We start from the raw sequence: 24,914 nt of genomic DNA, 5'->3' as shown, positions 1-24,914 counted from the left end.
TGGCTGATATCAGGAAATCCTACCAATGGCTGGAGAAAGCTGGACTCAAGGACAGCACAGAGGCCCTCATCCTGGCCGCCCAGGAACAGGCACTAAACACCAGAGCAATAGAGGCTCAGATCTACCACACCAGACAAGACCCAAGGTGTAGGTTGTGCAAGGAGGCCTCTGAGACAGTCCAGCACATAACAGCAGGGTGCAAGATGCTGGCAGGGAAAGCATACATGGAACGACATAACCAAGTGGCGGGCATAGTGTACAGGAACATCTGTGCCGAATATGGACTGGAAGCCCCGAGGTCAAAGTGGGGAACACCCCCAAAGGTGGTGGAGAATGACCGAGCTAAGATCCTGTGGGACTTCCAGATCCAGACAGACAAGATGGTAATGGCGAACCAACCGGACATTGTGGTGGTGGATAAAGAACAGAGGAAAGCCGTTGTGGTGGATGTAGCAATACCAAGTGACCACAACATCAGGAAAAAGGAGCATGAGAAACTGGAGAAATACCAGGGCCTCAGAGAGGAACTGGAGAAGGCCTGGAAGGTGAAGACCACAGTGGTGCCTGTGGTCATCGGGGCCCTCGGGGCAGTCACCCCCAAACTGGAGCAGTGGCTCAAACAGATCCCAGGAACAACATCAGACATCTCAGTCCAGAAATGTGCAGTTCTAGGCACAGCCAAGATACTGCGCAGAACCCTCAAGCTCCCAGGCCTCTGGTAGAGGACCCGAGCTCAGAGGATGAAAGAGACCACCCGCGGAGGGTGAGAAGGGAATTTTTTTTTTTTTTTTTTATATATATATATATATATATATATATATATATATATATATATATATATATATATATATATTAAGGTTACATACTGCAGCTTTAAAGAATCAACACTAATTGCACTAAAATGTGTTCAGCACCATGACAAATTACATATATTTACCATAAATGCAACAATGGATCATTTATACTCAAGTAATAAGAACGATTTTGTTCAAAAATCAGTTGCTGCCAGTTTTCATGTCTTTCAACAAAATCAAATGTTTTTAAAACTTTAGATTTAATTAAATGTTTGGCTTTGAGAAGAGCGTGCCCATAATATAATGTTTTTGACCAAAGGTTATGCCTTTTGATTGGTCAAACCCATGGGAAGACCTGTTATTTGCATGGACTTTAGACAAAAGATTTAGCTAATTATTAGTCAGCTCTTGTGAATATTTAAGGCTCGGATCATCACAGAAACCACAAAGGCAACCTGCAAAATATGATGTTGAGAATGGAGATCACAATGTTTTTCTCATTGTTGTTGCTAATCTGCTTTCTTTCCACAGCTCAGCTTCAACCAAATGCTAAAAGTGAAGTTATTTCACATTTAAGGCAAACAGAATCACAGGCAGCAGATGCAGTGAATCTCTCTGACAATCAACAAACCTGCACACAGGACATCAATGCTGTGCTGAGAGAGATGAGCGCCTCATTGGCTGCACTGAAGGTTGGTATGGAGTATCTACAGAGAGATAATGAAGGTATGTTAACCAGAAATCAATGATGTATGAAACTAAAGTGTTTATATTCAAATAGTCACATTTCAGTGTTTTTCATTTTACTCCTGCAACAGCCAAGACAAAAGAACTGGACTTGATAAAACAACAATACCAAGGTATTTAGAAGACAACAAATAAAACTCTGATGTTATCACAAAATGGACAATTCTTAACATAAGAAGGATGTTATATTAACTACTATTGTTATATTAACTGTTTATTTTTACTATTTTAGAGCAAGTGACAAAAGTAAGGAATCTTGAGCAGCAGTACCAAGGTATTTATAACTTTACTCTAGCAATACATTATTTTACATGATAAATGACTCACTAAAACTATTTTTTCTGAAATGTTTAGAAGCAAATGTAACCCAGGGTGGAAAAACTGCTCTTAGTCCCGCCTTACTGCCCCATTGGTTAGAGTGACAGTCAGTCACACAATGCATGCAGCCAATTGACACACCTGATGTAACTATTTAGGCTTGCTCCAGCTTTCCCCAGTGAGGTGTGAGGGGGAGAGCTGGAGACAAAGGAGCTACAGATCCAAAAAATCCAGTGAGTTTGGAGCCTTGAAGCTGCCATGCTCCCAACTACTATTGAAATTGGTGAGTAGTGATCACAATGTTTTGTTGAATTTAGCATGTTGGTTGGTAACTAATGCTAATCGTGATCAATTGTTGTAATTTAACTTCTTTAAGATGATGAGATAAATGTTTCTTCATTTGGTCTGATAGATTAGATATATTGCATTTATTTCTGAGTGAAACTGAAAACTCTAGTTAACTAGCCGGCTGGAAATTTACTGGTCCTGTTTATTTTAATACAGGCCAGGTGATCCCTTTTTAGGGTAAAAGATGGCGAGCTTCTGAAAACTGGCTGGAGCCAGGAGAGCCCCAAGAATCACTTCATCCTGGTCTGGTCTGTATCAATTCCCCCTCCATCTCACCACTCAGGCACACACTCCATTATTCATCTTTTCATCCGAAAGAACTTGCGCTGGGACATTATCAACTTAAATATCCGGATAATTCAACCATGGACTTCTGAATGTGTGTCGGTCAGGTTTTGGACTGACCAGCGGGGAAATCAATACCAGTTGTGCACAAATCAATGAAGGACGGCCGCAGTACTGTGTATATTTTTTTGTTTGTTTTTTATTTTTTGGTCCTATGTATGTTTGTCTTGCATTGTCAACTTTAATTTTTGTCTAATACATGGTATTGAAAGTAGTTCTTTTGTATTGTTTTATTGATTACTGACAACAGCTCCAGCAGATGAATTCTAGTCTTCTGATTTTTTCCATCCAGTCCTTTTACACTTTAAATAGTGCTACACAAACAAAGCTGATTTAATTAAACAAAAAAGTTGAAAAGTTGTCTGATACCAAAGCTATCGGAAATTTATCTTAGACAGAGCTCCATACACATACAAAAACTTCACAAGAAACATGTACACAAGATACAAAAAATCATAAGCAGTTTCAGAAATGCTTCCGCTGTTGAAGAATTTCCATGATAGAAATTTTTTTACTAACCCTAAAATATCTCAGCTTCATGAGAAGATCGAGGCACTAAGGGACTTTATTATGAATCTGAATGTACTTGTTGAGACAGCCAGGTGTCCAGCTGCGTCCTCAGATACTTAAAGCACTCTACCTGCTCAACCTGCTTTCCCTGAATAATCAGTGGCATAAAACGCTGAGATGTGTCTGCTGCTGTATTTCTTTCTACACAGTCCAGTAACATCAAGAGACCAGAAACTGCTGTGAATTTGTGATGTCAAACTATTACTGTAAAAAATGATAGAGGACATATCGTTTTATTTTACATTTCATGTTTGTTTTAATCAATTTTCAGCTCAGATAGAAGAACTGATCAGTATTAAAGCCAGGACAAACAACACTGAAAACCAAGTGGAGGTTCTGAAGAGAGAAAGAGAAGGTTTGGGAAACTCATTAGTATTCACATAAAAACATTTTCCTAACATGCAACAAAAGTCAAGTTGTGTACTTTTGCTTGATGTCCATTAATTGTTTAATATGTTTAGTTTTTTTAATTAAGACAGTAATTTGTTAGTTTTGATTTCTTTAATTTAACAAACACCAGATAGTTTTTTAAGAACAAGTAACTGCTTGATCCCAATAATACCAACTTATTGTCTTGTAGTGAAACAAGTGGCTTTCTCAGCTTCCTTGCTGGCATCAGGTTCAGGACATACTGGACCATTTAACACACAGACGCCTCTAGTCTTCAGACATGTTGTTGCAAATATTGGAAATGCCTACAACCCAAACACAGGTACCCCGTTTTATCCACTGTTACAACTTGATTCTCTTTATAATCCTGGCATGCAGTTGGTTGATTGATTCTTTATGTAAATATATGGATGAAAAGGTTCAATGGAAACATTATTGTTCAATGTTCCTCAGGTTTTTTCATTGCCCCGGTGAGAGGAGCCTATCACTTTGAGTTTCACTTACATGGAGTTGGACATGCGTCACATGGGACAGGTGCTGTGTTGGTCAGGAATGGGAATCCTATTTTCATTGCATATGAACATCAGGCTTCCAACTCTGTTAACCCATCTAATGGTGCCACATTGCTGTTAGAAACTGGAGATGTTGTGTTTTTGCGTCAGTGGCAAAACTCAAGGATTTATGACAGCGAAAATCATTACACAACCTTCAGTGGTCACTTGCTTTTCACTGTGTGAGCAGAAAACAGTCCTAATTTATTTCTGCCTCAAGAGTGCATCATAACACATGGTTTTTTATAACTGTATTAAATAATTTTTATTGTGTTTCATTTTGTCTTAAATTTCCACAATAATTTATCAGCCACAATGATTCTAAGGATTCTCTTTCAGTTATACTATTTTTAATAAATTACACACAAAATGCAACTTAGAACTTCAATTTAGTTTTGTTGAAATATCTATTGTAATGCACAGTTTGTTTCAGATCAAAATTGTTCACTTTTAAATGGACTAAACCTGAAGATGTTATGTTTGGTCTTTCATAAAATTTGTTTTTGAAAATTAAAAATATATGCATATGTTTTTTGAGTGACCACAGAAACAGAAAATCATTGAACCAGGAACATTTGTTTTTTCCAGTTTGTGTGTGTTATTAATGTGTAAAATACTTCAAATAAAGTTTTTAAAGTTATGCTAAGATCATGGTTTAACCGGGGCCCCTTGCTCCTGCACTTCGGTCGTTAATGTGTTTGTGGAACTAACTTAAACAATCACTGTGACTTTTCTGACTTATGAGTGTGATAAATTAAAAAACTATCATACCTTTAGTACACTATCAAAATATTCTATAAAGATGCTTTTCATAGGTTGATTTCATATATCTTGGGTTATTAGTTTATGTCAACCTAAAGCAATTGTAGCAGCTAAAATCCTGTATTTTTAGACTATTGGTTGCTATTGTTCTTGCTAGCCGTTGGTTTTATGTGCACTCAATCAAGATTTTTATGCTGATCTTCCTTTTGACTTATAATCATAAAGTCATTTATTTTCTGTACAATGTCCATTGTCTTGCCATTTCCCTTTAGAACAACATGAGTCAAACATAAATCCAATCCAAGCACAGTAGAAAACTGTTTGCCTCTTCAATTAGCAACACCTGAACAGAATCACACTTGACCTTAAGTTACCCCGTACCTCTTCAGACATACTCAGAAAACCAAATGAAATACGCCCCCTAGTGGCGATAAAAAGGAAAATATAAATGGCTCATATGGCAATATAAATACAATAAGAAAATTGTGAAAGTTATTTCCATTAACATTCGTAGAATCTAATTTAGAAAATTGCAATCTGTGCATCAGTAATTAGCTAGTAATCATATTTTTGTATTGATTTTATAAAAGTTGACGTCCCACTGCAACTTTTCTTCCAAAGTCATATGTTTTTTTTTCTTCATGTGTTGTTTTTTGAGGAAGGACATAAGAAAAACACTTGGTTATCAGCAGTTTATCACATATCTGATGCTGCTATCTGGTAAATGTTGGTTTATCTGGTTTATCAGTCTGAGACCAAATGAGAGCTTATCATTTATACTGTTATTGAGGAAGAACAGAGAGAAAATCGTCCTTATCATTCATCTATCTGCTCATGGCACATTATGATTCAGTTTAGATAAACTGAATCATAAAATCACAATGTTTGTGGTGGGGGTTTTTTGTTGTTGTTTATTAATCACACATTAAAACATAAACCTCTCAGAAATTTAAGGAATGTAGGATTGTCTTATCAACTATTTTCATTTGAAATGAAAACATAATGTGAGTTAGAAAACAGTTCACTTTCTAATTATTTATCTGGAACTATTCCAACGAACTTGTTTTGATGTCAGCACTGGTTGACCATTTCCTGCATGAGTGTTTAATATAGACTTGTGCAGATAACTGTATAACAAAGCCCATCTTGATCAGCATGTGTGGCATTTTACTTTGTTTTAAAAACCATTAAAACCTAAAATGTCCATGAGCTGAAGAATCTAGACTGTACCGCTGAAGTGTACAGATGTTCAAATCCAGTGTCTTGAAAACTTATGAAAACGATATTTAAAAATGGATTTATCAAGGAAGCCATTGCAGTAACAAAAGGAGCAAAAAGATTTAATCAATTTTCTAGAGTTGGTCAGGACTCTTGGAACAATACAGAGGAGTTGAGCCTCCTGCTTGATTTTTCTACTGAGAGCTGTAAATGCACATTCCCTGTAATCAGTGATATGTAATGAAATGTCTCTTTTTAGTATGACTAAGAAACAAAAATCAGGAAGATCACCTTTAGGAAACATTAACCAGGACTATCAGCCAAAGACGCCATGTGGTAAAACTGTGTATCATCATAGTTTTATGTGTCTTCAGAATTGTAAAGATTTTTATAATGTCCTAAAATTTGCTCTACATCACTTTCATACCAATAAAACAAATAAAAAAACATCTGAGTTAAGTTATTGTCATAAACATGACTTAATTACTTTTCCCTTTAGATATTGTCCTTCAGGATATTATTTCCTTGAAACTGTTTTTGTAAATAGAAACGTAGAAAGTTTGGAAAACTCTCCTGGTGATTGCTTACAATGATGATACATGATACAATGATGTCCCATATTTTCCTTGATACAAATTTCAGATCAAAGAGTAACCAGTATAACATATTTTCAAGTCTTATCACCTGCACGTTTTTCTCAAAAAACAATAAATAAAAAATGTTAATCATTATTTGCTGATAAAAAATGGTATATTTAAGGCTTGGGTTGTCACACAACCCACAGACCTGAACCAGGGAGACTGAAACTAAAAATGGAGATGACAATATTTTTTCCTGCATTGCTTCTGATCTGCTCTCTCTTCACAGCTCAGCTCCAAGCTGCAGCCGACAATGAAGTTATTTCACATTTAAGGCAAACAGAATCACAGGCATCAGATGCAGGAAATCTCTCTGACAACCAACAAACCTTTACACAGGACATCAATGCTGTGCTGAGAGAGATGAGCGCCTCATTGGCTGGACTGAAGGTGGAGATGAGGTACCTGCAGAGAGATTATGAAGGTAACACAAGAAAGAACACAAGTTTCTTTGAAGTATTGTGAAGATATGTTATTGTCAACATGGAAATAACATTATATTTCACTGTTTTCTCTTTACTGCCTCAACAGCTAAAACGAGAGAATTGGAGCTGCAGAAAGATGAATTAGACAAACTGAAGCAACAGTACCAAGGTATTTATTTATTTATCTACTGTCCATGGAAATAAGTTTAACGAACAAGAGCAATGTTGCCAAACTCTATTTTAACTTCTAGAGGGACAACTGCAGGGATGGATAATTAAAATAAATTGTTTTTTTTGTTTCATAATAGTGATGGTAAGATGTTTGTTCTTTTGTTATTGTATTTCCAGCTCAGGCAGGAGAGCTGAGCAGTGTTAAAGCCCTGGCAAACATCACTGAAGATCAAGTGGAGACTCTGAGAAGAGAAGGAGAAGGTTAAAAATCCTTATTGAGCCTCATATTATCATATCATAAGGCATTTTTAATCTACAATTGCCAAGAGTCTCATTCTTCATAATTATATTTATTTAAATGTCTCTTCAGTGACTAGGAAGCAAAAATCAAGAAGATCAGTATTCCTTGTAAAACAGTCAAAACGCTGAGTTTCTTTACATCTAGACTAAAAACCCATCTGTTTAGAGTTGCTTCGGTACCATAATAAATGAAACACCAAACGATGTTTGATGTGTAATGATAGCACTTAGAAATATGTAATGCTTCGATTGATTGTTGTGTTTTTATGATATAAAGCAGTTTGAACTGCCTTGCTGCCGAAATGCGCAATACAACTAATCTTAATTGATTGATTGTCCAAAAATAAGATGTAATGGAGAAATGTAGCAACAGAAATATTTGGATGTAAATATTCATTGCAAAGACAGTTTTATTTTATTTCTGTCATATTATATTTTTTCTTTGATCCACACACAGTTAAGACGAAAGAACTGGAGGTGCAGAAGAAAGAATTGGACAAGCTGAAAGAACAACACCAAGGTATGCCAATAATAATAAAATAAAAACAAATCAAAAATAAACCTTAAATAACTGAAGTGTTTGCACGGAAACAATTATATTGTTCACAATTTTGTTGTATTGTCATAACAGCTAAGGTGAGCGAAATGGAACTGCAAACGACTGAGGTGGAAAAGTTGAAACAACAGTACCAAGGTATTTATCACAAAAAGCCTTCATGAGTAAAAGTTAGACATCAGAGGTAAAATCCATCTTGTTCAAAATAAGCATCAATCCTCTCCAGTTTTTTATTTTAATTGATGGTTATTCAAAATTTAACAAAGATACAATTGCAAGTACAAAAGTACAAGTGTATCTATTGAACTTTTAAACATGAGGTACTACCTCATCATGCTTAAAATATGAATTGTGGCATCATGAAATAAACACATTTTCTTTTTCAGAAAAAAATAAAGAGTTGGACAATCTGACACAACACTACCAAGGTATTTAAATATTGATTATATTTCATTTATGACATGATCTTGTTTGCTTGCATTTTGATAGTAATAGCTTTTACAATAGCCCTACTCACAACCACCTAAAGACCAATGTAAAATGAATATCTGTTTTTTTTCCTAACAAATAATAATTACTACTAATAATAACAAATTAATTGCCAATGATCAGGTTCATCTGATTTCAGCTCATGCAGAGGAACTGATCAGGGTTCAAACCAGGGCAAACAGAACTGAAAACCAGGTGGAGGCTCTGAGGAGAGAAGGAGAAGGTCTGTGAATTTAGAAATAAACTCTCCATGTTAACACAAAATACAACATTTATCTAAAACATGTATTGCTATTGTTTAAAATCTGGCCAAATTTTAAATTATTGTGTTTTGCTTACGTTCTGTCTGACAGTGAAGCGAGTGGCTTTCTCAGCTTCCTTGTTGGGCTCTGGCTATGAAATTATTGGTCCATTTAACACACACACAACTCTGGTCTTCAGATATGTTGTTTCAAACATCGGAAATGCCTACAACTCAAACACAGGTACCTCAGTTTATGTGATGATGATGATGATGATTATTATTATTATAATTATTATGATTATGATTATTATTATTATTATGCATTTCAGGTTTTTTCACAGCTCCAGTCAGAGGAGCCTACCACTTTGAGTTCTATATCTATGGACCTGGACATGCTTCACATGCTACATGTGCTGTGTTGACCAAGAATGGAGCCCATATTTTTATGGCATATGAACATCAGTCCAGTGGTGGTGTTAAAGGCACTAATGGTGTCACATTATTGTTAGAGATTGGAGACGTTGTGTTTTTGCGTCAGTGTCAAAACTCAAGGATTCTTGACAACGGAAATCGTCACACAACCTTCAGTGGTCATCTGCTTTTCACCATGTGAGCAGCAAGCAGAGGGCCAGATTTAGGAGGATGTGGGCCCCTGGGCTTGAGCCAAGGTGCAGTTGCATATATATATATATATATATATATATATATATATATATATATATATATAAAAAAAAAATTCCCCTCTCACCCTCCGTGGGTGGTCTCTTTCATCCTCTGAGCTCGGGTCCTCTACCAGAGGCCTGGGAGCTTGAGGGTTCTGCGCAGTATCTTGGCTGTGCCTATATATATATATATATATATATGTATGTATGTATAGAGGGCAGGGCAGGACGCACTCGAGTGTCCTGCCCTGCCATATTAGGACAGTTCCTCCCACTGCTGCTAGCTTTAACTTAAAGCTAGTTCCGCTTTTTAACTTTGCATTGAGCGCAAGCGAGCAGAGCAGTCGCATTACTTTTCTGTGACTTTAGCTGTTTTCTTTCTCTTTGAATCGCTCTGTTGCTTTTTTCCACTCACAGAAACCTGTTTCAAAGCTTCACTGACTTTTAGCATCGTTTAAAATACAAAACACAGCCGCGGTCTATGGAGGATAACTTTTACAGGATCAGTACTGTACGGATTATCCGTGGTCATCATTGCTGCACCTGGCGAAGAAGTTCGCCCTTCCGCCGCCTCTGACTCCCCGGTCAGCAGATCAGTCCAGGTTCTGGTGGACCATATAACCGCTCTTAGCAAGGTAATGTCTTGAAAAGAGGAGAGAGACGATGGTTCTGTTCCATGTCCAATATGAGGTTTAAAAACCCTGTTAGCTTGGATATGTTCTTCATCACCTCTCGATTGCACTCTTCTTTTTCTTTAGTTCTTGCGCTCTGCAAGAACTCTATTCATTCTGTCCGCCATCGTCAGAAATCACTCCGTGATGCTCCGCCCCAATGTCTAAGAAGTGTCCAACTTGGACCAATAATAATCAAGCATTCATGATGGACGTTTGCCAGAACAAATCAGATATTTTTTCAACAACACTGCCAAAATCCTCTTAGCCAGTGATAAAAGTAAGGCAATCTGACCTTATTCATTCACATAAATACAAAGCATCTTTCGGGGCCTCCGAAGCGCCGGTAAGCCCGTGCTAAAATCGGGGCTTGAGCAAGCAGTGCTGATTTTCAACATCAACTCAACAGCAGATCAGAACTGATGTATACATTGAGCTACATATACATTTCTTATTTGTTTTTAGAATTTCAATTTTTAGTCACATCAGTAAATGGAAAGATTGCGACTTTTAGTCAAATATATATTTAATTTCAATCTGACTAATCTGGCATAAAATGCGTTTTTTAATGTGTGATTTTTGTAGTTTATTGTGTGTCAGTCTTTCATTTCTATTTCATGCACTGTACTTGCATCAATAACTTTTGTTTGGAAACATGTTTTAAAAATAAAAGTTCATTGACTGAACCATACTTTAAACTGTATGACTTTGTTTGTTTAGTAGAAACTTAATGTTCATCTTAGATTTTTTTCAGAAAGCAAAATAGCCCGTCTGTCTTTGAATTAAAAAAAATCTATCTTTTCTTTGTAATCAAGCACATTTTGACAATATCCCACTGCAGACACTGAACAGGCAACTACATACTTTTTATGCATTATGTATTTTTATTTCAAGTAATGATGTGGATAATGTGAACTTCAGATAGCAGAGAACCACCACGGGCTGCACAAAAGTGTGTTCAGTTCCATGACCAATTAAATATTTTATGCATCATTAGATCATTAACACACAGGTAATAAAAATGATTGTTCAAAAATCAGCTGCTTCCAGCTTTAAATTCTTTCAACAAAATCAAATATGTTTAAAACTTGAGATTTTGTTAAATGTTTAGCTAAGAGAAGAGTGTGCCAGCAATATAATCTTTTTGACCAAAGGTTATGCCTTTTTTTATTGGTCAAACCCACAGAACATCTGTTATCTGCACAGACTTCAGACAAAGGATTTAGTTAATTATTTGTCAGCTGCTGTGAATATTTAAGGCTCGAACCATCACAGAAACCACAAAATATGATGTTGAGAATGGAGATCACAATGCTTTTCTCATTATTGTTGCTAATCTGCTTTCTCTCCACAGCTCAGCTTCAACCAAATGCTAACAATGAAGTTATTTCACATTTAAGGCAAACAGAATCACAGGCAGCAGATGCAGTGAATCTCTCAGACAATCAACAAACCTGCACACAGGACATCAATGCTGTGCTGAGAGAGATGAGCGCCTCGTTGGCTGGACTGAAGGTGGAGATGAGGTACCTACAGAGAGATTATGAAGGTAACACAAGAACAGCAAAGAACACAAGATGTGTTGACATGTTAGTGTTAACATATAAATAAGTTTATATTTAACCATTCTCATTTCATTGCCACAACAGTAAAAACAAGAGAAGTGGAGCTGCTGAAACAACAGTACCAAGGTATTTATTAAGTTATTGTTATTATTAATAACAGGTTAACTTATTTGTATCTATTCATTGTACAAGTAACTACGTTTAAGCAATAGCAGTAGTGCCAAGGAACATATTAAATTCTAGAGGGACATCTGCAGATAGACAGATGATAAAACATTAGAGATGGTAAAATGCTGTATCATATGTCTGAAATTATTTTTAAAAAGCCAACCAATTTTTTGAATGTGATCAATTCAAGGGTGTGCATTAATCAGGGGATTTTTGGATGTTTTTATATTTCACCAGTCATAGTGCCATTAGCTAATAATCCTACAGAGCTCTGATGTTTTATATTTTATTTTTGGGGGTCATCCTTGTCACTAGATACAAAACCTGCATCATATTATAAAGACACAGCCTGTATAAATGAAGCATAAATCATCTACAAGTTTTCACTTTTGCTGGATTATAGGATGGTGGGGGGGGGGGCGACATTTTGAAGAAATGCACCAATGTAAATATTTGTATGTAAATGTTTCATTGCATTGACATTTTTTGTAAAAATCATAAATTTATTTCTGTGATCCACACAGCTAAAACGAAAGAACTGGAGGTACAGAAGAAAGAGTTATACAGACTCTAAATTTAAGTGCTGATTAAATTAAGAGCAATTTAATCTCTTAATTTGATAAAGAATTAAATTACTTTATCAAGGTATGTAAAGTAATTGAATTCTCATATTACCACTAATATAATAGTTATATTACTGTTATAATACTTACAGAGCTGACAATAAAGGATCAGCAAAGAAACCAAATGTTTGTTTTACACACATATAAAAGAAATGAATTTTACTTCTTAACTTGACAAACCTGCGACAGACTGGCGACCTGTCCAGGGTGACCCCGCCTCTCGCCCGGAACGTTAGCTGGAGAAAGGAGGCACCCCCAACCCTCCCAACCACACTAAGGGACAAGGGTGTAAAGAAAATGGATGGATGGATGGATGGATGGATGGATGGATGGATGGATGGATGGATGGATGGATGGATGGATGGATGGAACTTGACACACCAGGGATCAATGTACATTTTTGGATAAATGTAAAAGAAATTATATAATTAATCTAATAATCATATATTAATTTCTGTTCTTTTGCTTTGTATAATTTCAGCTCATGCAGAGGAACTGCTCAGAGTTCAAACCAGGGCAAACGGCACTGAAACCAAAGTGGAGGCTCTGAGGAGAGAAGGAGAAGGTTTGTGAGTTCAGAAATAAACTCACTATTAAATCAAATCAAAAGTTTATTTGTATATCACATTTCAGCAGCAAGGCCTTTTAAAGTGCATAACAAACACAAAACCACAAAGTCATGCAACATAGAATCAACAATCAAAACATTACATTGTCAAATGCCATTGATAAATTCATAATTGATTACGTTTGTAATATAACTCTAAACAGGTGGGTTTTTAGTTGAGATTTAAAGGAAGTCAGTGTTTCAGCTGTTTTACAGTTTTCTGGAAATGGCAACAATCATATTTGTTAAAAAATGTTCCATTTGTTTAAAATAAAGAATGCGTTGCTGTTGTTAAAAATCTGGCAAAATATAAAATTTTGGATTCTTCCTTTTTATTCAAAAAGAATCAGTATGCACTGGATAAATTCATGCTGGATCCTAATATTTACTTTTTCTCTCACAGTGAAACGAGTGGCTTTCTCAGCTTCCTTGTTGGCCTCTGGTTCAATAACGATTGGTCCATTTAACTCACACACACCTCTGGTTTTCAAAAACGTTGTCTCAAACATCGGAAATGCCTACAACCCAAACACAGGTACCTCGGTGTGCATTATTATTATTATTATTATTATTATTATTATTATTATTATTATTATTATTATTATTATTATGTATTTCAGGGGTTTTCACAGCTCCAGTGAGAGGAGCCTACCACTTTGAGTTGTATATCTATGGACCTGGATATGCTTCACATTCTACAGGTGCTGTGTTGACCAAGAATGGAGAACATATTGTTATGGCATATGAACATCAGCCTTCTCACTATGCTAAATCTGCTAATGGTGTCACATTACTGTTAGAGGTTGGAGATCTCATATTTTTGCGTCAGTGGAAAAACTCAAGGATTTTTGATAACGAGAATCATCACAATACCTTCAGTGGTCACCTGCTTTTCCCCATGTGAGCAGTAAGCTGTGCTGATTTTCACCATCAACTCTACAACATGTCAGAACTGACACAGAGCTACAGTGGTGTGAGAAAGTATTTGCTCTCGCCCTGATTTTATATTTTTTGCATGTTTGTTATACTTCATAATATCAAATCAATTTAAATACTAAATTAACTAAACACAAAATGCAGTTTTGAAACAATGATATTTATTCTGAAGGCAGAAAATAATCCAAACCCACCTCGTCCTTTGTGACAAAGTGATTGCCCTGATTACTGCCACACCTATTCTCAATTAAAACATCACATAAGACCTTCCTGGAAAATCAAAGTACACAAATGGTTCCTCAAAAAGTAGACATCAGGCTGAGATCCAACAAAATTCAGGAACAAATGAGAAAAAATCTTATTAAGATCTGCCAGCCTGGAAATGGTTACAAAGCTCAAGGATTTATGATAACCAAAATCACCATGATACCTTCAGTGATCGTCTTCTTTTGCCCTGTGAGCAACAAACAGTCCAAATTCTTATCAGTTTCAGTACCACATAAATACACATTTCTTTGCTTCTTAGACGTTACATTTCCTTGCTGTAAAAACTAAGCAGGTCAAGCAAAATATAATTTCAGTAGATTTAAATCAATTCGAGAGTGAGCTATTGGATATTTTGTCTTTGTGGTTTATATCCATGTATTGTTTTGTAAAGTTCTCACTGAATGAGCATTTTGATGAATAACTGAATAAAAATGTTCTATATAAATAAGGTTTTTTTTATTGAATCATCACTCAATGATGTAAACTTACATTTTCAACATTTTAATTTAGAAATATTGTCATATTAAGTACATCTTTATGTCTCAGTAACACAAGCTGAGACCTTTGTGCTATGAGCGACGTAGTGTCTGAACACACAAAACACATTCAGTTCAAAAGAGAAGTTCATCCATGGATCCCAGAGGAACGAGGAGACAATACAGCTAAACAACACGTCAACATGGAACATGTGAATGTCACCATGTGTTTATGTTGGAAAATATGTGTATAAAACGAGGCGCTGTCTATAGATCTGGAGGAACTTTATTAACTTTGTCCCTCTGATCAGTCTCTGAATTTTGACTTACATTAGTATCTACATTTTGGGATTGCTTAACATGTAAATGTGTTTGGATTGCTTAATAAATTTACTTATTTAAACATGTCTTACAGTTGTCACTTATGCATCCAATAGAGTCGTATTACAGAAATACTTCAGCTTCCTCTTTGCTTATGGAGATTAAAAATCTGCCAACATTTCTGTTTGCTCTTTTGTTTGTGTGATCAATCATTAACAGCTTTACTTTCTCAGCGGTGCTAATAAACCTGGATCTATCTCTGTATTCTCTTTGTTGAACTTTATGAGGTGACCCACATTTCAGTGATGATAGTAATCAAATTTTTATTTGTTCTTTTGTATAATAAATCATTAACAGTTTTGGCTTCCCAGCAATAAACTTGGAACTGTGTCTGCAATCTTTGTTGACAGCTGTACTTGAACTTTGAGTTGATCAACATTTCACTGATGTCAGTAATCTGGTTATTTCATCACTAAATGTTTGGTGAGAAAAAGTTCAGTAAACTGAACAAAGTTTATCATGTTCAACAGATAAAGTTTTCATTCTAACTACAGAGTTACTCCTAATTGTCCAAAACTTGAGATTCAAAATGGTAAGCTTCAATGCTAATCAATTTCAATCAGTTTTGCAAAGTTTGAAACAAACTGTTTACTCAAATGAAATGTTTCCAAAATACCATATTTTAATAACCTGTCTTAACAGTGAATGTGTCATTTCTACCACTATCTTATGATCCCTACTATATTATCACACATTGTCACAATGTTGTAAGATTAATTTCAAAACCTTTTATCTGACAATGCCCCGTTTGACCAGAAAATACACCACAATGTAAAGAGAACTATCTGTAAAACAATTGCAAAAGGCCTATTTTATACGCGAGTCCAAAATAACGGGTCTTATCACCTGCACGTGTTCCTGCAGGATGGTAATAATCAATAACGGAGAGTTACGCAGTATATAAGCTTGGATCATGCAAGAAACCACAAACCTTACATGCAGAGACGAAAACTGAGAAAAGAGATGGGAATGATTTTTCTATTGCTGTTAATCTGCTCTCTCTCCACAGCAGAGCTAGAAACAAAGTCTGACAACAAAATAAATTCACATATAAGACAAACTGAATCACAGGACAGAGACACAGAAAGCCTTTCAAACCCACCAGAAACATGTACCCAGGACATCAATGGTGTGCTGAGAGAGATGACCGGTTCACTGGCTGGACTGAAGGTGCAGCTGGGATACTTAGAGAGAGACAACGAAGGTATGTTCATAAAAAAGACGCATCACATAAGTAATTAATGCTAAGAATTACTCATGGGGAGATCATTGCTTTGCAATCTTTTCTTTTATATCCACACAAACAGCCAATGGTGCTGATGAAACAGCAGGAGTTGATGATAAATCATTATTTGTAAAGGTTGCAGTTTGGATAGAAAAGGAATCAATAGCAAGTTAACCAGAAACTATTACCTTTGTGTCATTTTTGTAGTGAAGTAACACAACCAACAAAACAAAGATGTCTACTTATGTCATGGTAGTTTATTTATACAGCACAGCACTAAATTAAAGCAACCATTTTAATGTAAATAAAATTTACTTGTCAGATGCATTGACTCCAGGCCAATTCACCTTTGTCTCAAATCATAGCTACTGTCTTTTGAACATTTCTCACCTGTCTCTAACTGTTGCATAGTGGCTTATGTCTTGTGACAGCATTTTAACTAATTATAAAGACAATAAAAAAGCTCAACTCTCACTCAAAATTTAAGTTATAAAGCTGAAGAAAATATCAGGTAAAATCACCTAAACTGGAAAAATATGTAATGGGAAAAGAGTTAAATGTTTTCTTACCAATGCTAAATGTTAAATTATTTTACTGACAGTGTAAATAATGGTTTATATTTTTGTTTTTCCTTTTTACACCAACAGCTAAGGCCAGAGAACTGGAGTTGCTAAAGAATGAGTTGGATATGATTAAGCAACAGTTTCAAGGTATCTATTACATGAAAAATGAAATGACATGTTAAATGTGTATTTACAACCTAATGAGGTCACATATTTGTCAGTGTAGTTTGTGTAATTTGTGTATTTGTTCATTTATTGTTCATTTAAGATGTAAAGGTGAACATTTAGATATCAGCTAGTGTGTGTTGAAAAGAGAGAATTGGAGCTGCAGAAAGATGAATTAGACAAACTGAAGCAACAGTACCAAGGTATTTATTTATTTATCTACTGTCCATGGAAATAGGTTTAAAGAACAAGAGCAATGTTGCCAAGAGGGTCAATTGCAGGGATGGATAATTAAAATAAATGTTTTTTTTGTTTGCATAATAGTGATGGTAAGATGTTTGTTCTTTTGTTATTGTATTTCCAGCTCAGGCAGGAGAGCTGAGCAGTGTTAAAGCCCTGGCAAACATCACTGAAGATCAAGTGAAGACTCTGAGAAGAGAAGGAGAAGGTTAAAAATCCTTATTGAGCCTCATATTATCATATCATAAGGCATTTTTAATCTACAATTGCCAAGAGTCTCATTCTTCATAATTATATTTATTTAAATGTCTCTTCAGTGACTAGGAAGCAAAAATCAAGAAGATCAGTTTTCCTTGTAAAACAGTCAAAACGCTGAGTTTCTTTACATCTAGACTAAAAACCATCTGTTTAGAGTTGCTTTGGTACCATAAATGAAACACCAAACGATATTTGATGCACTTAGAAAAATGTAATGCTTCGATTGATTGTTGTGTTTTTATGATATAAAGCAGTTTGAACTGCCTTGCTGCCGAAATGCGCAATACAACTAATCTTAATTGATTGACTGATCAAAAATAAGATGTAATGGAGAAATGTAGCAACATAAATATTTGGATGTAAAAATTAATTGCAAAGACAGTTGTTTAAATGTTTTTGTCAAATTATATTTTTTCTTTGATCCACACTCAGCTAAGACAAAAGAACTGGAGGTGCAGAAGAAAGAGTTGGACAAGCTGAAAGAACAACACCAAGGTATGCCAATAAGGAAAAAATCAAAAATAAACTCTTATTAAAGGTATCAAAACATTACCTTTCATGTCAGCTGCCGTGATTAAAAATACTACCAAATAATAATACAAAAGAAATAACAACAGTATTCTGTCATTTTGATAAATAATAGTCACAAGAGTAAAATTGATAACTGTTCTTTTGCTTTGCATAACTTCAGCTCATGCAGAGGAGCTGCTCAGAGTTCAAACCAGGGCAAATGGCACTGAAACCAAAGTGGAGGCTCTGAGGAGAGAAGGAGAAGGTCTGTGAATTCAGAAATAAACTCCCCATGTTAAAAATCATTTTTGTTAAAAATGTTACATTTGTTTAAAATAAATAATGCATTTCTGTTGTTAAAAATCTGACCAAATTTTTAATCCCACATCCTTCTTTTTTATTCAAATCAAAACAGCTTACAGTGGATAATTTTATGCTGGATCCTAATAATTACTTCCTGACTTACAGTGAAACAAGTGGCTTTCTCAGCTTCCTTGATGTCTTCAGGCAACGCTGGAGAAACTGGACCATTTAACACACACACACCTTTGGTCTTCAGATATGTTCAAACAAATATAGGAAATGCCTACAACCCAAACACAGGTATCTCTGTTTAAATGTTGCTATTATTGTTATTATTATTATTATTATTATTATTATTATTATTATTATTATTATTATTATGCATTTCAGGTTTTTTCACAGCTCCAGTGAGAGGAGTCTACCACTTTGAGTTCTATATCTATGGACATGGACATGCTTCACATCCTACAGGTGCTGTGTTGACCAAGAATGGAGAACATATTTTTATTGCATATGAACATCAGCCTTCTCATGGTGCTAATGCTGCTAATGGTGTCACATTACTGTTAGAGGTTGGAGATGTTATATTTTTGCGTCAGTGGCAAAACTCAAAGATTCTTGACAACGGAAATCGTCACACAACCTTCAGTGGTCACCTGCTTTTTCTCATGTGAGCAGCAAGCTGTGCTGATTTTCACCATCAACTCTACAACATTGTTGGAACTGACACGGAGCTACAGTGGTGTGATTTCTCGTCCTGATTTCCTCTTTTTCTCCACTTTTGTCACACATAAGAGTTTCGTAGCATTAAATCAATTTAAATATCAACTTAACTAAACACAAAACGTGTTTTTTAAATGAACATGTATGTTTTTAATGGGGCAAAATAATCCAAATCTACCTAATCCTGTGTGAAAAAGTGATTACTCCCACCTAATAAAGCATAATTTAATTGTGGTTTATCACACCTGAGTTGAATTGCAGCTACCTGATTACTGCCAAATCAGTTTTCAATTAAGACGTCACTTCAATAAGACCTGCCTGACAAAGTGAAGTTTGCCACAAGAGTTTCAAAAGTTAGACATCATGCTGAGATCCAAAGAAATTCAGGAACCAGTGAGAACAAAAGTAAATGAGATATATTAGTCTGGAAATGGTTACAAAGCTCAAGGATTTATAACCAAAATCACCAGGATACCTTCAGTGGTCATCTTCTTTTTCCATGTGAGCAACAAACAATCCCAGTTTTCTACCAGCTACAGTATCACACATTAAAACTCATTAATGAATCTAACAGAGTACGCATTTCTTTGCTATTTAGAAGTTAATATTTTTGCATGTAAAATATTACATGCAAAACAAATAATCATCAAATATCATGGATATACTAACTACACTGTGACTATATATGTATATAATTTAAATCTGACTAAACTGGGATTAAAAGTGGTTCTATAAATGTGTGAAACCAATTGCCTCCTACCTGATGGACTTCAACACAAAATAACTATTAGTCTAATATAAAACTTTATTTCAATAACTTTACATCAGTTCGAGAGTGAGTTATTGGATTTTTTTCTTTCTGTTTTGTATCCATGTTTTATTTTTTATTTTTTGTACATTTTCATTTGAATATTTTATGAGCATTTTGATTAAATATGTGTCTTCCTCAGCTTCTTTGTTTACAATTGTGTGTACAGTAATATAGTTGCTTTTAAAACATTCTTTATAAATAAAGTTTATTTTATTGAACCATAACTTGATTTAAAATTATGTTTTTAAAATTTTATTTTAGAAATATTGTCATATTAGTTAATAATCATGCTAAGCTAAACCTTATCGCAGTAAGTTCAGATATTAGTGAGAATGAGGATGGAAGCTTTTTGTCTTTGTATAAAAGAATATAATTATCTTTTTTCCCACAAGCAAAAAACAAACTTAACAAAAACAGCACTGCTTTTTACTGTTTCAGCAACAATAAGGACATGGTTTTGGACTTGGTTACAGAGAAAATTACAGAATTCAGATTTTTATATCTGTTTACTTAATAAAGCCACTTCAAAGACTAAAACAACCAGACTGAGTTGTTACCATAGCAGTCTTTTTCTAAGATGATACATGGGTGTGATTAATGATGACGATGATGCTTTTAATGAGGAGGTGAGAAAATCCTCTTCATCATTTGGTTTATAGGATAAAGAGAAGGTTGTGCCTTTTGTTGTTTGTCTTTCTTTGTAAAAAAAAATGTCATTACAAATTTGAACATCTTAGAAGTGCTCATAAATTCAGGAATTTCTTTGCAATAAGATGCATTCAAGCTTTGTGGACTTCCTGAAATTTGCCCACCCTCCATGTTTACTAAGACATACTAATTTACTAAGACATACTAATTTACTAAGACATACTAATTGCTAAGACATAATTATCTCATGATAAGAGATAATGACCTCTTATCAAGTGAGGTCATTGATACGAAATCAATGACCTGACTTTGATAGGTTTCCTTCACAGATGCTCAGTGAGATTATCGTCAGATAATAGTGAAACAAAATCCATCTTAGACAACATGTGTGAACTATATTTTCATCTTCCTTTAAGTAACTTACTGATTTGTGAGCCATTTATGAGCCGTCATATTGGTGGCTCATGAATGTTTAATTAATTATAGTTATTTGATTGTAGATTATAATAGATCATAATAGATATTGTGTTGCTCATAAAAAGTAGGTCTGACTGTGTGACTGAATCTAGGTTTCTAGTGTGATCTGGTTTGTGGCCTCGTTGATTTAATTGCTGATTTCTAATAAAAAAAACAACAATTTTGTTTCCTTCATTTTGCTGGAAAAGGCTGTGGTGCATGTTACCATTAAACTTGTAGACACTATTTCTCAGTGACTGCAAAGCACTGTGGTCATGTGGTGATAAAGGAACATAAAGATGTGTCACATCAGCATACAGGAATGGTAAGAGATGTTAAAATGTTTTATCTGACCGAGGAAGAACATATAGATATTGCATTGTGGCATGACGCCAAAGCTTGAGAAACTCCACATGTGGTTTTTGGTTCCTCAAAATTATAGAAGCCAGGTGAATGAAGAGAGTCCTGGTCTGCCAAATACAATTTAAATCAGTTGTTTAATACAGCACCAGAGTCATAGAAGAGAGTGTTAGAGATTTTTTGGTATTATCATTTTGTTATTACTTTAGTTCATATTCAGTCTAATGTTAATCAATAGTTAATTAACATTCAGTATTATTGTGATTTTCAGTTTAACGTGTTCTCTTCCTTATGTGTGTATAAACTGACCTGGAGGCCCCATCTACCTGTTCGTCTTCATGTGAAACAGTTATCTGTGTGTTTCCCAGACCTTAAATTACTTTCCACAGGTGCCTCCTTATCAACCGGAATACTCCCTATTTTAGAAACTGTCTGTGTGCAGTCGTATTTTGTCTCTGCTGTCTTCCTTACCTAAACTCCTTCTTTTTGCTTGATAATAAAAGACAAGCTGTAACCAAAGGTCTTCAGAACGCTCAGTGAACGGCTCGGAGGAGCAGTTTGCTGAGACTTCTCCTTTTGCAAAAGCTTGGTCATAAAATTCATATACGTTGTCTGTGGTTCTTTGAATGAAGGTTCGAGGAAAATACCCATCAGAGAGTTTGCTATGTAAGAAGGACGATTTAATGTCAAGAACACAACTGTTTTTAAAAGAGAGGTGAATAAGTTACTGTCAAAAATCTATTTAAAATAAGTTTGCCCTTGGTTTTTATCATGGAGAGGATTCTGACATTGAAATGTAAGAATTTATTTTCAGCTTTTGTAAAGGGAAACATTTTATAGTTTTGAGAATGAAAATAACACCAACCAACAACACTAACAACAAAAAACAGACCAATTATAGAAAAAAAATATTCCAAATTCAAAACTATGGTTTGTCATTTGTTGCAAAATATTGTGCTTTTTGATTGTATACGACTAGTCCAATGTATCAAGCCTTATCACCTGCCACGTGTTTCTATAAAAAAAGAAAAGAACGTTGTGGTAATAATTATTCAACTGTAGTAAAGGCAGTATTTAAAGGCTTGGGTGAAGTGAACCCACAAAGCTGATCTGTAGAGACTGAGGACAGAGACCAAAATGTTTTTCCAAGCATTGCTGCTAATCTGCTCTCTCTCCAGCGCTCAGCTGCATGCCGTAGCCGACAATGAAATAAGACAAACTGGACCACAGGAAGGAGACGCAGAAAATCTTTCAAATGATCAACAAACCTTTAAGCAGGACATCAATGCTGTGCTGAGAGAGATGAGCGCCTCACTGGCTGGACTGAAGGTGGAGCTCAGGTGCTTACAGAAAGACCATGATGGTATGTTTTGAAACCGAAGAATATCACTGGGAATTTCTACCTTATTTAACTAAAATGTTTGCATAGAAACAATTATATTGTTTATTTTGTTATGTCGTATTGTCACCAACAGCAAAGGTGAGCGAACTGGAACTGCAAAAGACGGAGGTGGAAAAGTTGAAACAACAGTACCAAGGTATTTATCACAGAAAGCCTTCATGAGTAAAAGTTAGACATCAGAGGTAAAATCAGTTTTGTTCAACATAAGCATCACTCCTGTCTGGTTTTTTAATTGATAATTATTAATCTTATTCTAAATTGATCTGAGATGCAATTGCAAGTACAAATAGGACCTACTGTTAAAATCTTCACTGACAGGAAGAATAGATTAAATCTATTATTCATCGTCTTTTCAATTATGCTTTAAATTAGAGAGAAACCTAAAGGAAATATATTTGAAATGTGCATTGTGGCAACAGGAAATAAACACGATGTCTTTTTTTTCCAGAAAAAAGTAAAGAGTTGGACAATCTGAAACAACACTACCAAGGTATTTAGATACTGATTACATGTAATTTATGACATCATCTTGTTTGCCTTCATTTTGTTTTTATAACAAAAATATCAGAACTGGGGCAAATCAAAGTGTCTCCTGTATATTATAACCACTTAAATCTTGAGGAAAAGAAGACAACTAATGTAAAACAAATATCTGTTTTGTTCTCTTTTAACAGGAAGGGGTAACATAATAATAATAATAATAATAATAATAATAATAATAATAATAATAATAATAATAATAATAATAATAATAATAATAATAATAATTACTGTGGTTCATCTGATTTCAGCTCATGCAGAGGAACTGATCAGGGTTCAAACCAGGGCAAACAGAACTGAAAACCAGGTGGAGGCTCTGAGGAGAGAAGGAGAAGGTCTGTGAATTTAGAAATAAACTCCCATGTTAACAGTCATATCTGTTAAAAAAAATTACATTTATCTAACAAATTTTAAAATGTTAAAAATATGGCCAAGTTTTAAATTCTTGTCTCTATCAAAATAAAATCAGCTTACAGTGAATAAATTCATGCTGGATCCTAACATTTACTTTTTCTCTCACAGTGAAGCGAGTGGCTTTCTCAGCTTCCTTGTTGGCGTCTGGTTCAGAAACGGTTGGTCCATTTAACACACAAACACCTCTGGTCTTCAGACATGTTGTTTCAAACATCGGAAATGCCTACAACCCAAACACAGGTACCTCAGTTTAAGTGATTATTATTATTATTATTATTATTATTATTATTATTATTATTATTATTATTATTATTATTATTATTATTATTATGTATTTCAGGTTTTTTCACAGCTCCAGTCAGAGGAGCCTACCACTTTGAGTTCTATATCTTTGGACTTGGACATGCTTCACATCCTACAGGTGCTGTGTTGACCAAGAATGGAGAACATATTTTTATTGCATATCAACATCAGTCCAGTGGTGATGTTAAAGGCACTAATGGTGCCACATTGCTGTTAGAGGTTGGAGATGTTATATTTTTGCGTCAGTGGGAAAACTCAAGGATTCATGACAACGGAAATCATCACACAACCTTCAGTGGTCACCTGCTTTTCACCATGTGAGCAGCAAGCTGTGCTGATTTTCACCATCAACTCTACAACATATCAGAACTAATGTATACACTGAGCTAAATACATTTCCTTAAATGTAGTGGTTACAACTTTTAGTCAGTCATATATTTAATTTCAATCTGACCAATCTGGCAATCTGTTATTTTAATGGGTGGAACAAATTGCCTCCAAAATGACAGGTTTCAATAGTTAACATTAAGAAATCTCAACTAAACACTAATTTTATTTTATTGCAATACTTTTTACATTGGTTTCTGAGTAAATATAGAATTATTCACTTCTGTCTTATCTCTATTTCTCTCTCTATGTATATGTATACACACCCACCCACCCACCCACACACGCACACACACGCACACACACGCACACACAGGCACACACACGCACACACACCCCCACACACACGCACACACACACACGCACACACACGCACACACACGC

The 24,914-nt window shown here is 35.1% G+C and overlaps 5 protein-coding genes and 1 long non-coding RNA gene across 17 annotated transcripts; all 6 read left to right on the top strand.

Annotated features, from left to right (window-relative positions):
* Positions 1 to 1,243: 1,243 nt before the first annotated feature.
* LOC106931569 (uncharacterized) lies at positions 1,244 to 4,703 on the top strand. Its single transcript, XM_088007430.1, has 6 exons — positions 1,244 to 1,520; positions 1,613 to 1,654; positions 1,774 to 1,815; positions 3,382 to 3,477; positions 3,703 to 3,834; positions 3,966 to 4,703. The coding sequence occupies exons 1-6, from the start codon at positions 1,259 to 1,261 to the stop codon at positions 4,247 to 4,249; spliced, it is 858 nt and encodes a 285-aa protein (XP_087863556.1). The 5' UTR covers positions 1,244 to 1,258; the 3' UTR covers positions 4,250 to 4,703.
* LOC106913725 (uncharacterized) lies at positions 1,880 to 2,971 on the top strand. The gene is made up of 2 exons (XR_015763838.1): positions 1,880 to 2,142; positions 2,364 to 2,971. It is a non-coding gene; the product is annotated as an uncharacterized LOC106913725 (long non-coding RNA).
* Positions 4,704 to 6,482: 1,779 nt separating the features above from the next.
* LOC106907357 (cerebellin-1-like) lies at positions 6,483 to 9,479 on the top strand. Of its 10 annotated transcripts, none has more exons than XM_088007592.1 (7): positions 6,483 to 7,105; positions 7,213 to 7,275; positions 8,047 to 8,097; positions 8,209 to 8,271; positions 8,762 to 8,845; positions 8,976 to 9,107; positions 9,196 to 9,479. In XM_088007592.1, exons 1-7 carry the CDS (start codon positions 6,856 to 6,858, stop codon positions 9,477 to 9,479), a joined length of 927 nt encoding a protein of 308 aa, XP_087863718.1. In that variant the 5' UTR covers positions 6,483 to 6,855. The 10 variants fall into 10 exon arrangements, with proteins under 10 accessions (XP_087863718.1, XP_087863719.1, XP_087863716.1 ...); XM_088007593.1 differs by having other exon boundaries at positions 8,035 to 8,097; positions 8,230 to 8,271; XM_088007590.1 differs by having other exon boundaries at positions 8,035 to 8,097.
* A 1,945-nt stretch (positions 9,480 to 11,424) lies between these two features.
* LOC148158470 (uncharacterized) lies at positions 11,425 to 14,813 on the top strand. Its single transcript, XM_088007588.1, has 6 exons — positions 11,425 to 11,748; positions 11,849 to 11,890; positions 12,457 to 12,498; positions 13,034 to 13,120; positions 13,566 to 13,697; positions 13,783 to 14,813. Exons 1-6 carry the CDS (start codon positions 11,487 to 11,489, stop codon positions 14,064 to 14,066), a joined length of 849 nt encoding a protein of 282 aa, XP_087863714.1. The 5' UTR covers positions 11,425 to 11,486; the 3' UTR covers positions 14,067 to 14,813.
* A 1,250-nt stretch (positions 14,814 to 16,063) lies between these two features.
* LOC106913192 (uncharacterized) lies at positions 16,064 to 20,560 on the top strand. The gene is made up of 7 exons (XM_088007417.1): positions 16,064 to 16,426; positions 17,095 to 17,157; positions 17,540 to 17,623; positions 18,106 to 18,168; positions 18,365 to 18,448; positions 18,652 to 18,786; positions 18,877 to 20,560. The coding sequence occupies exons 1-7, from the start codon at positions 16,159 to 16,161 to the stop codon at positions 19,158 to 19,160; spliced, it is 981 nt and encodes a 326-aa protein (XP_087863543.1). The 5' UTR covers positions 16,064 to 16,158; the 3' UTR covers positions 19,161 to 20,560.
* A 2,031-nt stretch (positions 20,561 to 22,591) lies between these two features.
* On the top strand, positions 22,592 to 24,464 carry LOC148158469 (complement C1q-like protein 4). Of its 3 annotated transcripts, XM_088007585.1 has the most exons (6): positions 22,592 to 22,847; positions 22,960 to 23,022; positions 23,335 to 23,376; positions 23,678 to 23,761; positions 23,949 to 24,080; positions 24,181 to 24,464. In XM_088007585.1, the coding sequence occupies exons 1-6, from the start codon at positions 22,622 to 22,624 to the stop codon at positions 24,462 to 24,464; spliced, it is 831 nt and encodes a 276-aa protein (XP_087863711.1). In that variant the 5' UTR covers positions 22,592 to 22,621. The 3 variants fall into 3 exon arrangements, with proteins under 3 accessions (XP_087863711.1, XP_087863713.1, XP_087863712.1); XM_088007587.1 differs by lacking the exon at positions 22,960 to 23,022; XM_088007586.1 differs by lacking the exon at positions 23,335 to 23,376.
* Positions 24,465 to 24,914: the final 450 nt, after the last annotated feature.

The sequence above is a fragment of the Poecilia mexicana genome, unplaced genomic scaffold (assembly GCF_051168715.1).
Source record: "Poecilia mexicana isolate PSO_F unplaced genomic scaffold, ASM5116871v1 scaffold_7, whole genome shotgun sequence".
NCBI lineage: Eukaryota > Metazoa > Chordata > Actinopteri > Cyprinodontiformes > Poeciliidae > Poecilia > Poecilia mexicana.
The sequence above is the reverse complement of the archived record's forward strand: the minus strand, read 5'-3'. Positions and strand labels throughout refer to the sequence as shown.

Coding starts and splice junctions, on each gene's coding strand:
- LOC148158470 (XM_088007588.1), top strand. CDS start 11,487: ATGATGTTGAGAATGGAGATCACAATGCTTTTCTCATTATTGTTGCTA. Junction 12,499..13,033: donor ACAGAAGAAAGAGTTATACA/GACTCTAAATTT, acceptor TTTGTATAATTT/CAGCTCATGCAGAGGAACTG. Junction 13,121..13,565: donor TCTGAGGAGAGAAGGAGAAG/GTTTGTGAGTTC, acceptor TTTCTCTCACAG/TGAAACGAGTGGCTTTCTCA.
- LOC148158469 (XM_088007585.1), top strand. CDS start 22,622: ATGTTTTTCCAAGCATTGCTGCTAATCTGCTCTCTCTCCAGCGCTCAG. Junction 23,377..23,677: donor TCTGAAACAACACTACCAAG/GTATTTAGATAC, acceptor ATCTGATTTCAG/CTCATGCAGAGGAACTGATC. Junction 23,762..23,948: donor TCTGAGGAGAGAAGGAGAAG/GTCTGTGAATTT, acceptor TTTCTCTCACAG/TGAAGCGAGTGGCTTTCTCA.
- LOC106931569 (XM_088007430.1), top strand. CDS start 1,259: ATGATGTTGAGAATGGAGATCACAATGTTTTTCTCATTGTTGTTGCTA. Junction 1,655..1,773: donor GATAAAACAACAATACCAAG/GTATTTAGAAGA, acceptor TTACTATTTTAG/AGCAAGTGACAAAAGTAAGG. Junction 3,835..3,965: donor TGCCTACAACCCAAACACAG/GTACCCCGTTTT, acceptor AATGTTCCTCAG/GTTTTTTCATTGCCCCGGTG.
- LOC106907357 (XM_088007589.1), top strand. CDS start 6,856: ATGGAGATGACAATATTTTTTCCTGCATTGCTTCTGATCTGCTCTCTC. Junction 7,106..7,212: donor CCTGCAGAGAGATTATGAAG/GTAACACAAGAA, acceptor CTGCCTCAACAG/CTAAAACGAGAGAATTGGAG. Junction 7,276..7,454: donor ACTGAAGCAACAGTACCAAG/GTATTTATTTAT, acceptor TTGTATTTCCAG/CTCAGGCAGGAGAGCTGAGC.
- LOC106913192 (XM_088007417.1), top strand. CDS start 16,159: ATGCAGAGACGAAAACTGAGAAAAGAGATGGGAATGATTTTTCTATTG. Junction 18,449..18,651: donor TCTGAGGAGAGAAGGAGAAG/GTCTGTGAATTC, acceptor CCTGACTTACAG/TGAAACAAGTGGCTTTCTCA. Junction 18,787..18,876: donor TGCCTACAACCCAAACACAG/GTATCTCTGTTT, acceptor TATGCATTTCAG/GTTTTTTCACAGCTCCAGTG.